This window comes from Nerophis ophidion, linkage group LG05 (genome assembly GCF_033978795.1).
Source record: "Nerophis ophidion isolate RoL-2023_Sa linkage group LG05, RoL_Noph_v1.0, whole genome shotgun sequence".
Lineage (NCBI taxonomy): Eukaryota > Metazoa > Chordata > Actinopteri > Syngnathiformes > Syngnathidae > Nerophis > Nerophis ophidion.
Genome location: NC_084615.1, coordinates 8,298,137 through 8,311,042, shown reverse-complemented (window position 1 = coordinate 8,311,042; position 12,906 = coordinate 8,298,137). Strand labels below are relative to the sequence as shown.

The following is a 12,906-nucleotide window of genomic DNA, read 5'->3' as shown; positions in this document are numbered from 1 at the left end:
AAAAAAAAAATTCCCATCTTGCACAAAAACAGGAAGCAAGTCTAACTTAAAGGGGAATATCAGTTGTTTTGAGTTGGCACTAAAACTTAAAAATGATCTGTGTATATATATATATATATTATTCCTATACAAGTCTTTTATTGGAGTGCTGTCAAACGGTTATTAAAAATAGAAATTACCGTATTTTTCGGATTATAAATCGTTCCGGAGTATACGTTGCAACAGCCTAAAATGCATATTAAAGATGGAAAAAAACATATATACGACGCACTGGAGTATTAAGTCGCATTTTTGGGGGAAATTTATTTGATAAAATCCAACACCAAGAATGGACATTTGAAAGGCAATTTAAAATCAATATAGAATAGTGAACAGGCTGAATAAGTTTACGTTATATGAGGCATAAATAACCAACTGCTATGTTAACCTAACATATTATGGTAAGAGTCATTCAAATAACTATAACATATAGTGGCAGAGGGGTTAGTGCGTCTGCCTCACAATACGAAGTTCCTGCAGTCCTGGGTTCAAATCCAGGCTCGGGATCTTTCTGTGTGGAGTTTGCATGTTCTCCCCGTGAATGCGTGGGTTCCCTCCGGGTACTCCGGCTTCCTCCCACTTCCAAAGACATGCACCTGGGGATAGGTTGATTGGCAACACTAAAATTGGCCCTAATGTGTGAATGTGAGTGTGAATGTTGTCTGTCTATCTGTGTTGGCCCTGCGATGAGGTAGCGACTTGTCCAGGGTGTACCCCGCCTTCCGCCCGATTGTAGCTGAGATAGGCGCCAGCGCCCCCCGCGACCCCAAAAGGGAATAAGCGGTAGAAAATGGATGGATGGATGGATATAGAAAATGCTATACCTTTACCAAACAATCCGTCACTCCTAATCCCTAAATCCCATGAAATCTTCTTCCTCGATGTCGCTTCTAAACAACTCTGCCAACTCCAAAGGTATGCGCCGCTTCCTCTTGTCCTTTTCTGCTGCATATTTCACTGCAGTACATGATTTCCTTTTCGGTGCCATTTTTGTTCACCCCTTCTGAGTTTTTATAAGTTACCACCAATGTTGAAATGATCTATCTTAATAGCTACGGCAGTAGCATATAGCAGTTAGCACCCCATGACCCACAATGCACTTCTGCCATGACACGCCCCCGCCGAATTCTTATTGGTTGACGTGTGTGTGACGATTGCTGACATTTTCTCCGTCTCTTCTGCGAATGAGATAAATGATATTATTTAATATTTTATGGTAATGTGTTAATACTCCCACTTCCAAAGACATGCACCTGGGGATAGGTTGATTGGCAACACTAAAATGCCCCTAGTCTGTGAATGTGAGTGTGAATGTTGTCTGTCTATCTGTGTTGGCCCTGTGTACCCCGCCTTCCGCCCCATTGTAGCTGAGATAGGCACCAGCGACCCCAAAAAGGTGATAAGCGGTAGACAATGGATGGATGGATGGTGTTAATAATTTCACATATACGTCACCCCGGAGTATATGTCGCACCCCCTGCCAAACTATGGAAAAAACTGTGATTTATAATCCAAAAAATATAGTAATCACACAGCATATTTAGTCAATTACTTTTCTTGTGTGACTTCAAGTAACTCAAAAAATGACCCCAATATTTTGACACACACACACACACACACACACACACACACACACACACACACACACACACACACACACACACACACACACACACACACACAAACTCGGTGTGGTGAAATTTGTCCTCTGCATTTGACCCATCCCTTTGTTCACCCCCTGGGAGGTGAGGGGAGCAGTAGGCAGCAGCAGTGCCGCGCCCGGGAATAATTTTTGGTGATAGATAGTACTTGATTGATTCCTTCATATCCGTCCATCCATCCATTTTCTACTGCTTATATTTAATCCCCAATTCCGAGCCTTGATGCTGAGTGCCAATCATGTTAGCTGAAGTCCCCCCAGGGTGTATTGAAGTGAAATTTCCCAGCAAGCACACCAGTCGAAGTCTTTTTACTATTGGCTGCCACGCTTAAATTGATTAAATCGATTTAGTCAATTAGAAAAGAAATACTTGGATTCATATTCTGTTGCTTCGATTGAAACTATTAAAATGGATAAAATCTGGACCACATACTGGAACTTTAAATACGCCTGCTGCATTAGAGCAGTGAGTGGGGGCAAACACCGAAAATGTATTGTATTTCTTTATCAGTACTAATGCAAACATGTTCAAAGTGAAATTTTAATGCCCATCCATTTTCTACCTCTTATTCCCTTTTGGGGTGGCGGGGGGCGCTGGCGCCTATCTCAGCTACAATCGTGCGGAAGGCGAGGTACACCCTGTACAAGTCGCCACCTCATCGCAGGGCCAACACAGATAGACAGACAACATTCACACTCACATTCACACACTAGGGTAATGTTGATGATTTATTAGGAAAAAAAGAATGAAGGTTATGGGAAGCAGAACAAGCTTTGTTTTTAATTTAAACCATGTTCCCTAAAATACGCAATAGGTCTTTATAATGTGTGTGTTATCCAACCAGTTGATTAATACAACTATCCATCCATCCATCCATCCATCCATCTTCTTCCGCTTATCCGAGGTCGGGTCGCGGGGGTAACAGCCTAAGCAGGGAAGCCCAGACTTCCCTCTCCCCAACCACTTGGTCTAGCTCTTCCCGGGGGATCCCGAGGCGTTCCCAGGCCAGCCGGGAGACATAGTCTTCCCAATGTGTCCTGGGTCTTCCCCGTGGCCTCCTACCGGTTGGACGTGCCCTAAACACCTCCCTCGGGAGGCGTTTGGGTGGCATCCTGACCATATTCCCGACCCACCTCATCTGGTTCCTCTCGATGTGGAGGAGCAGCGGCTTTACTTTGAACTCCTCCCGGATGGCAGAGCTTCTCACCCTATCTCTAAGGGAGAGACCTACCACACGGCGGAGGAAACTCATTTCGGCCGCTTGTACCCGTGATCTTATCCTTTCGGTCATGACCCAAAGCTCATGATCATAGGGGAGGATGGGAACGTAGATCAACCGGTAAATTGAGAGCTTTGCCTTTCCGCTCAGTTCCTTCTTCACCACAACGGATCGATACAACGTCCGCATTACTGAAGACGCCGCACCGATCCGCCTGTCGATCTCACGATCCACTCTTCCCCCACTCCTGAACAAGACTCCTAGGTACTTGAACTCCTCCACTTGGGGCAGGGTCTCCTCCCCAACCCGGAGATGGCACTCCACCCTTTTCCGGGCGAGAACCATGGACTCGGACTCAAAGGTGCTTATTCTCTTCCCGGTCCATTCACACTCTGCTGCGAACGGGTCCATCGAGAGCTGAAGATCCCGGCCAGATGAAGCCATCAGGACCACATCATCTGCAAAAAGCAGAGAATTAATCCCGCGGCCACCAAACCGGAACCCCTCAACGCCTTGACTGCGCCTAGAAATTCTGTCCATAAAAGTTATGAACAGAATCGGTGACAAAGGGCAACCTTGGCGGAGTCCAACCCTCACTGGAAACGTGTCCGACTTACTGCCGGCAATGCGGACCAAGCTCTGACACTGATCATACAGGGAACGGGACCGCCGCAATAAGACAGTCCGGTACCCCATACTCTCTGAGCACTCCCCACAGGACTTCCCGAGGGGACACGGTCGAATGCCTTTTCCAAGTCCACAAAGCACATGTAGACTGGTTGGGCTAACTCCCATGCACCCTCAAGAACCCTGCCGAGAGTATAGTTCTATATTAATACAACTAGTTAATATATTTTTTGCTGACTATAGTAATCAAATCCTGCAGCCATTCCTCATTCATCTCTGATCACTGACCTTATAGACCTTCATGTGACCGTCCGCAGGGTAAAGGAGCACATGTGCTCAAAACCAACTGTGATTAATTTGTGTTTTTACATGATTTTTGTGATTGATCGCATGTGTTAACGCAGTGGTTTTCAACCTTTTTTTCAAGCCAAGGCACAGTTTTTTCATTAAAAAAAAAAATAAGGAGGCACACCACCAGCAGAAAAGTTTAACAAATGAAACTCCACCAGGTTGTCGTGCCTTATTTTGAGTTAGTTGTTGTGCTTTAGTTTCTGTCTTGCGCTGTTAATTTGGTGACCCTTCCCGTTTTGTTGGTGTTCTCGTGTAGCAGCGTCACGCCCGCACCTGCTTTGTTTTCGCAATGAAGACTATTTAAGTTGTGCGTACGCCATGCTTCTTTGTGGGGATATTGTTGATTGTCATGTCATGTACGGATGTACTTTGTGGACGCCGTCTCCGCTCCACACGCTGTAAGTTTTTGCTGTCGTCCAGCATTCTGTTTTTGTTTACTTTGTAGCCAGTTCAGTTCAACCTTTGTTTTGCATAGCCATCCCTATTCTTCAGTGCCTTTTCCTAGCGGGACTTGCGTTTGTTAATTTTTGGTTTAAGCGTTACATACTGGGTCCCACTGGGTGTGAGTTTTCCTTGCCCTTATGTGGGCCTACCGAGGATGTCGTAGTGGTTTGTGCAGCCCTTTGAGACACTAGTGATTTAGGGCTATATAAGTAAACATTGATTGATTGATTGATTGATACCTTTTACTTACCAAAAAAAGGTTGTAAAACAATGCACTAGACAATGGCACACTATTATAATTATTGATTTGCAAAAAAATATTTTTGGACCAATTAAGTGAAGTTGCATAATTTCCGACGGCACAACAGACACACTAGTGTGCCGCGGCACAGTGGTTGAAAAACACTGTTAACGTGTCAACTTTGATAGTCCAAAACAGACAGACATGCAGCTTTTGTAAACATTGTGATATCACTTAGCATAAAACATTAAAAAGGACCAACCTATCAGGCAAAACCAAGATGTTTTTGTGTATTTGGGATCTGCATAAGTCCAAAACATTTAATATCGACTCATGGAGGGATGGCGGGTACATTAATAAAAAAAATATTGCCTTCCTTCATACTTCCTACAAAGAAGCAATTTGGAATTGGTCCAATTTGTGACGTTTTTTTTCAATTGGTGATGTCAGTGGATATCTCCATATATGGTAAAGTTTTATCAGATGAGGACTGCGCGAGTCCGCTATTGTACTAGGATGCTGTACTAGTCAATGAGCTTCATTTTTTTCTCTACACTTTTTTTGTAGGCCGGCTCTAACTTGTACATGCTCATGCATCCTCCGCTGTTGTCATTTCTTTCGGTCAGTAGATATGGAAGTAGGGCTGGCTCGATATATAGCGGGTTTGTCTCTGTGCAATATAGAAAATGAATATATCGTGATATTCGAGTGTATGTTCTCACACAGTTGCTTTTAGCTGCTAAGCACTACACTACATGCGTTTCCCACTCTTCCTTGTCTCTCCTTCTCACAGAGACGTAAACAAGCGCACCTTCTTCCATACTGTCACGCGTGCTACGTCACACGCCCTCGCGGAGCAGAGAGGTAGCTACACGGGTGACATTAGCTGTGATGCTATCGGTGCGCTGCGAGTGGTAATACGAGAGAAAGAAGGTGCGAATCTGGTAACAAATGGAGGAGTAATTAATTCCCAAGAAAAACAGCACTGGGTGCATCGTCTGGCGGTGGTTTGGCTTCAAGCGGGAAGATGTTGAACAATTATGCGGCAAAAGCGTTGCTACTAAAAGTAGCAGCGCTGCTAGTTTGTAGCATCATTTGAAAAGTCACCCGCTGGAAAAAGAAGAGTGCTTGAAACTGCATATCAACATGTCTGTTCGGTGCCACACCCACAAAATGCAGAAGCAACAATTTCCAGATCAACACCGTATGAAAAAAATAGTCAACAGAAGGAGATAACGTCCGCAGGAACCTACCACATAGCAAAGGACATACACTGTTTGATTTCCGATTATGCAACTCATTTTCATTTGACTGTTTTTGAAATATCTTGTGTGACATCATGCACAAAAGTGCACTTTATTTTTAACTATTGTAGTGGCGTTTTGTACAAAAAGTGCCCTTTAATTTAGTGTTGTTTTGATATGTCATCTTAGTGACATCATGCACTAATAACTTGTTTTAAAATGTCTCTGACAATCTTGCACTTTTTGTTTCGGAAATGCCATGAATTTTTGTGCCACTGCTTAATAACTGTTTAATAAGTACACTTTTGCTAAATTGAGTTAGTTGAGCATCTCGTATGCATGAGAGTTTAAAATGAGCATATATTAATGCAGTATGAACCATAGGGGTGTAACGGTACACAAAAATTTAGGTCCGGTACGTACCTCGGTTCAGAGGTCACGGTTCAGTTCATTTTCGGTACAGTAAGAAAACAACAAAATATAAATTTTTTGGTTATTTATTTACCAAATTTGCAAAATATTCCACCAAAAATATTTTTCTTAGTGGAATATTTGATGTGAAGTAATGGGAACCTTGGATACGTCAATAATTCATAATAACATTGATTTGGATTCATTATGTTTTGAGCATTGACAGTTTGAAAGAAAAAAACAACAACTTTGTTTTATTAGTCAACACTGCAACTTTTTCTAAATTACATTTAGCCTTTAAGCTTTTTTATTTCACTTTTGTTATGTTTTTGTCTATTTTAATAGTATTTTTAGAATGTGCCGTGGGCCTTTTAAAACATTAGCTGTGGGCCGCAAATGGCTTCTGGGGCACACTTTTGACACCCCTGCTATAGATAAAAAAAAAAAAAATCATCAGATAAATCGATGGATAAAAAGCAGAGCCTGTTGACGCATGCGCGTTTATCATAACTCTTTCGCTGTCTCTGTCTCCGACCCTCCCTCACGAATGCTGCTGCGTGCACAATTGTTTTGTTTACAACCCCCTCTTAACCCTGAACGTACATTGATAATACACGCGACCCTAACTCAAAATGCCGGACATTTGAGGCATTTAAGAAACCCCACCCGGACAGCCCCGCAAAAGAGGACATATCCGGTGAAAAGAGGAGGTATGGTCAGTCTATCGTAGCCCGGTCGCTGCTAGCATGCCATTGTTCACACAACGTGCGGTACGCTACTTAATATGTCCGTGTGGAAACTCGTTCGGTACACCTCTGAACCGAACCGAAACCCCCGTACCGAAACGGTTCAATACAAATACATGTACCGTTACACCCCTAATGAACCAGAACAATTTAGACACATAGAATCATCATACTGCTGTGGTGATATGCATCAAGTGTTCATTCAAGGCTAAAATGTCGAGATGTAAACAGTGCATTGTGACATGGCCCAAAAATATTGAGATATAAATAAAAGGCCATATCGCCCAGCCCTATATGGAAGCACTAATAACTGCAACATGACTGACAGGGAGAAGACGCAGTCCAAGTGGAGGCACGTAAATAAGACCGCCCACAAAACTGCGCACCCTGAAGAAACCATCAGAAAGCGGCTTGAAGATGGTCTGTAAAACATCAGCTATGCAAAATCTTGACCAAAGAATGGTGAACCATCATTACATGTTATGTAGACCACAAGGAAGTGCTTTAAAAGAAGACAAAAAAATCATAACATGACCCCTTTTTAGGTTGGTTATTGTTGAATGAGAGCACTGGTTTCGGGGTGTGAAGTGGCAGATTGCAACCTTCTCAGTAGCATTCAGTTTTTAAACACAGTGACCTCGAGGCTAAATAACATTCATAGCAGAAAACAGGAAACCTTTTGTGTACGTGTAATCCTCCATTGTACAATATTTTAGTCATTCAACTTGTCACAAAACAAAGCAAGCTTGTTTTTTTCCCCCCCATCTCACAACATTCCTACTTCCAATTATATCTCGGAATGAATATTGTGAAAGTGTATTATCGGTTCTTTGCTGCTTTCAGAACAAAGGAATAAATTCCATTCGACACAATTTAAACACTTTGGTTTAAAGATTGCGTACCGCAGCTGTACTTTGCACTTAGTCCAAATGTAAAGTGTAATAAACCTTTTCAGTCTTTGATGTACTATTTTTTTGAACGCCACTTCTTTCTCATAACGTCGACCATTATCTGATTTTAATTTCAAACAAGCTGATGCCGTTACCTTCCACGACGATGTGGTTTAATTTCCTGTTCTTATCCCGTGCTTGCAACTTGCATACCGGCCAAGAAATAATACATTTGTTGCACTGACCCGTTTTTTTTTTCCTCCCCTGTGTGGGTGCGTGCGCGTGTGTGTACATGTGTCTGTGCACGCAAGCCTCAAAAGTCATGACAGTTACCCTTCCTTTGCCGTTTTTGTGGCATTTTCTTTTATCGAGCGCTAACCACACCACCGTCCTGGCTCAACACCAATGCCTTTTAATAAACTCAGCGCAAAAAACAGAAGAAAGTGACGGATTTAAACTGCACATTTTGTCTTTTGTTTGTGTCCTTTTTAAACAGAACACGTCGGGGATGGACTCGCAGAACCTAGTGGATGACCTGTCGCCAAAGAAGAACACAGTTCTCAAGGTATGTTTGTCGTCAGTTGGTGGTGATCCGTTTATTTACCTGTTTTTTCCATGTTGATTATGAGACGATGCAGAGCTTTTGAAGTGTACACAATTTATTGCATTTTTTAAGAGGACTTTAAAGTTTTCATTCAGCTATAACAGGGGTCGGCAACCTTCACAACTCAAAGAACCATTTTGACCCGTTTCACAAAATAAAAAAAACAATGGAAGCCACAAAACTTTTTGAAATTTAAAATGAAATAACACGGCGTACAATGTTTTTTTTTGTTGCTTGGTGCTTTGTATAAACCAGGGGTCTCAGTCACGCGGCCCGCACCTTAATGTGAAAATTTGAAATTAGTTCGGCCTGCGAGTTTTATTTAAATGCCGCTTGACGGCATCGCAATTTCTCCGGAGACCCCCGAATTTCACAGCAACTAGCCCCTCGAGTGTCTGCTGATTTTCACCCAAACGATAATAATAAGGGCGTGCTATGATGGCAATACGTTTGACGCCCTCTACAACCGTGACTAATAGCTTGCCAGCCCATTCACATGTTGTATGGGGTTCCTGCAGACACAGGTGAGTGACCGCAAAGCATACTTGTTCAACAGCCATACAGGTCACTCTGAAGGTGGCCGAATAAACAACATTAACACTCTTACTAATATGCGCCACACTGTGAACCCGCACTAAACAAGAATGACAAACACCTTTTGGGAGAACATCCGCACCGTAACACAACAGAACAAATACCCAGAATCCCATGCATCCCTAACTCTTCCGGGCTACATTATACACCCCCGCTACCACCAAACCCCGCCCACCTCAACCGACGCACAAGGGGTGGGGGGAGGGGGGATCCTAATAATAGATCAGGGGTAGGGAACCTATGGCTCTAGAGGAGTGGTTCTTAACCTTGTTGGAGGTACCGAACCCCACCAGTTTCATATGCGCATTCACCGAACCCTTCTTTAGTGAAAAATGTAATGTTTTTCAAATTCAAGACAAAGTTAAATGTTTTTCGGAACACTTTAGTATGGGTAACATATTCTAAGTAACAAAGACTTAATTTAGAGTTATTTGAACACTACGGAAACATATTCTAAGTAATAAAGACTTAATTTAGAGTTATTTGGTAAGGGTTAGGGTCAGGGTTAGAGGGTTGGGGTTATATTAAGGCCATGCCGAATAAGGCATTCATGAGTACTTAATAATGACTAATATAGAGCCACTATGTTACTAATTTGCATGTCAATAAGCAACTGATGAATGGTGAATATGTTCCCCATACTAAAGTGTTACCATGTTTTTTTTTTTTTTACTGGTGCACAAAATGATCCGTGCATGAACATCACCTTGTTCAAACAACAAAACCAACACACTTTAATTTTCACTTCAAATTTACACACTTGCAAATCAGTCAGCTGTTGCCATATCCGTAATACGCCGAAAGGGAGAAGTTTGTATTTACACGATGAGTCGGTTGTGTTTTGACCTCCGCCGAACCCCTGAGGCCGACTCACCGAACCCCTAGGGTTCGATCGAACCCAGGTTAAGAACCACTGCTCTAGAGCCAGATGTGGCTCTTTTGATGACTGCATCTGGCTCTCAGATAAATCTTAGCTGACATTGCTTAACACGATAAGTAATGAATAATTCCGCTGGTAATCACGATGTTAAAAATAACGTTCAAAATATAAAACATTCTCATGCATTTTTATCCATCCATCCGTTTTCTACCGCACCTGTTTGAGAAATAACAATGTTATTAAAAATAATTATAGACTTATTATACTCTAAAAATGTTGGTCTTACTTAAGAAATTCACGCATTTAGTTATATTCAGTGTTAAAAAATAAATTTTAAAATATTTGGCTTTCATGGCTCTCTCAGCCAAAAAGGTTCCCGACCCCAGTAATAGATGGTAAAATAAACTGGAAATCTCATGTAAAAAATACACAACATAAAGTAGCAAGAAACACATCAATAATGAATAAAGCAAAACATGTTCTAGACCAAAAATCACTTCATATTCTCTACCGCTCACTAATGTTACATATCTTGAGTTATTGTGTAGAAATATGGGGAAACAACTACAAAAGTACACTTCATTCACTATCTGTGTTACAAAAAAGATCAATTAGAATAATATATAATGTTGGATATAGAGAACATACAAACCCTTTATTTATTAAATCACAATTATTGAAATTCGATGATTTGGTGCATTTGCAAACAGCTAAAAAAAACAAAAATAAAAGCAAACTATAACCTGCTAGCTAAAAATGTTCAACAATTCTTCCCAACAAAAGAGGAGAAATCTAATTTAAAACATGTATGCTCGTACAACACTTAAGACCTTCAGTATATCAGTATGTGGAATGAAATTATGGAACGGATTGACCAAAGAAATCAGACAAAGCTCCAATATGATTTAGTTTAAGAGACTGTTCAAACTACAAAGTACACAGAACAAGAAATATGAACATCTTGAATCTTATTTCGTTGTTCTTTTTTTCCTTTTTTTTTTAAATTAGGAAAAAGATTATTCATGTATTTAATATTTGTATGCTTACTGTGGTAAATTATTTATGTATTTATTATTTATTTGTTCACTGTTCTGTTACAGAGAACAAGGACATTGGATAAAATGGCTATGGTATGAAAAGGGGTTGGATTAAATAAGCTCTGTTTCTTCCAACTCCTTTTCGAACGTGCTGGAATGAAGCAACTGGAATTGTGTGATGCATTACATTGTATCGCATGCATGTTCTGAAACTGAAACTGAAGATAATTCTTAAATGGGAAATAATAACAGTTAAAAGTATACCAAACAAACCATTAACAAAGAGGTCACTGCAAACTCATGCATTATTCTCCCTTGGACTAGAGTGTGAGCTTTTCTCTTCGTTGTTTCCACAAATCTTGAACCCGCCCTTTTTGATAACTTCGCACAGTTGAAAACAGCTCAAGCATAGGGCATTTTTCCTTCGAGAAAGCCTAAATGGCGGCGAGTACCCACTGAAAACATAGCGAGCTTGACCACCACCAGTATTCATTGGGCGGGACGGGAGCCGGACGTGACAACAGTAAGAACCTAGCAATAACATTACTTTGTCTTGGCTTGTATTGAACATACACTTTTATTCACACTTTAACTATTATATTATATCATTTGCCTAATTACTGTATATTGCCACTGTCTTGTATCATGCATATGATGCGCGATATGGCCTTTTATTAATATCTCGATATTTTAGGCCATGTCATGATACACGATATATATCTCGATATTTTAGCCTTAGCCTTGAATGAACACTTGATGCATATAATCACAGCAGTGTGATGATTCTGTGTCTACATCAAAACATTCTTGTTCATACTGCATTAATATATGCTACTTTTAAACTTTCATGCAGAGAGGGAAATCTCAATTAAGTCAATTTACCAAAACTATATTTATTAAACAGTTATTAAGCAGCGCCACAAACATTCATGTCATTTCAAAACAGAAAGTGCAAGATTGTCAGAAACATTTTAAAACAAGCTTTTAGTGCACTTTTGTGCATGATGTCACTAAGATGACATATCAAAACAACACTAAATTAAAGTTCACTTTTGTGCAGAATGCCACTACAATAGTTTAAAATAAATAAAGTGCACTTTTGTGCATAATGTCCCACAATATATTTCAATAACTGTCCAATAAAATTAGCTGCAGAATAAGAAATCAAACAGCGTATGACCTTCGCTATGTGGTAGGTTACTGCGGACGTTATCTCCTTCTGTTGACTATTTTTTTCATACGGTGTTGATGTGGAAAGGGCGTTTATGTGCAGGTTGCTTCGGCATTTTGTGAGTGTGGCACCGGCAGGAGATGTTGACATGCAGAGTTTCAAGCACTATTTAATATATAGCGCAGGGGTGGGGAACCTTTTTGGGTGAGAGAGCCATACAAGCCAAATATTTTAGAAAGTATTTCTGTGAGAGCCATATAATATATATTTTTCAAACTAAATACAACTAAATGCGTGCATTTTTAAGTAACACCAACATTTTTCAGAATATAATAAGTCTCTAATTCTTTTTAATAACATTGTTATTCTGACGCTAACCAACAATAAATAAAATACTTCTTACCATTAATGTGACTTCTTGAACAAGTGCGGTAGAAACCGGATGGACGGATTAAAATGCATGAGAATGTTTTATATTTTGAACGTTATTGTGATTACCAGTGGAATTATTCATTACTTATTGTGTTAAGCAATGTCAGCTAAGATTTGTCTGAAATTTAGGTGCGGTCATCAAAAGAGCCACATCTGGCTCTAGAGCCATAGGTTCCCTACCCCTGGTCTAGCGGGTGACTTTTCAAATGATGCCGCAAATTAGCCGTAATGCTGCTTTTTGTAGCAACGCTTTTGCCGCATACTTGACATATTGAAGCCAAACCGACTCCCTCCAGTTTTTCTTGGGAACTATTT

General features: G+C 40.7%; 1 protein-coding gene across 1 annotated transcript in view; it reads left to right on the top strand.

Moving 5' to 3' along the window:
* LOC133552602 (F-box and WD repeat domain-containing 11-B) overlaps positions 1–12,906 on the top strand; it is a 68,454-nt gene that overhangs the window by 27,178 nt on the left and 28,370 nt on the right. Inside the window, exon 2 of the mRNA XM_061899886.1 lies at positions 8,370–8,438. Within this exon, the coding sequence (XP_061755870.1) occupies positions 8,370–8,438 (69 nt within the window). The remainder of the gene's footprint in view (positions 1–8,369; positions 8,439–12,906) is intronic.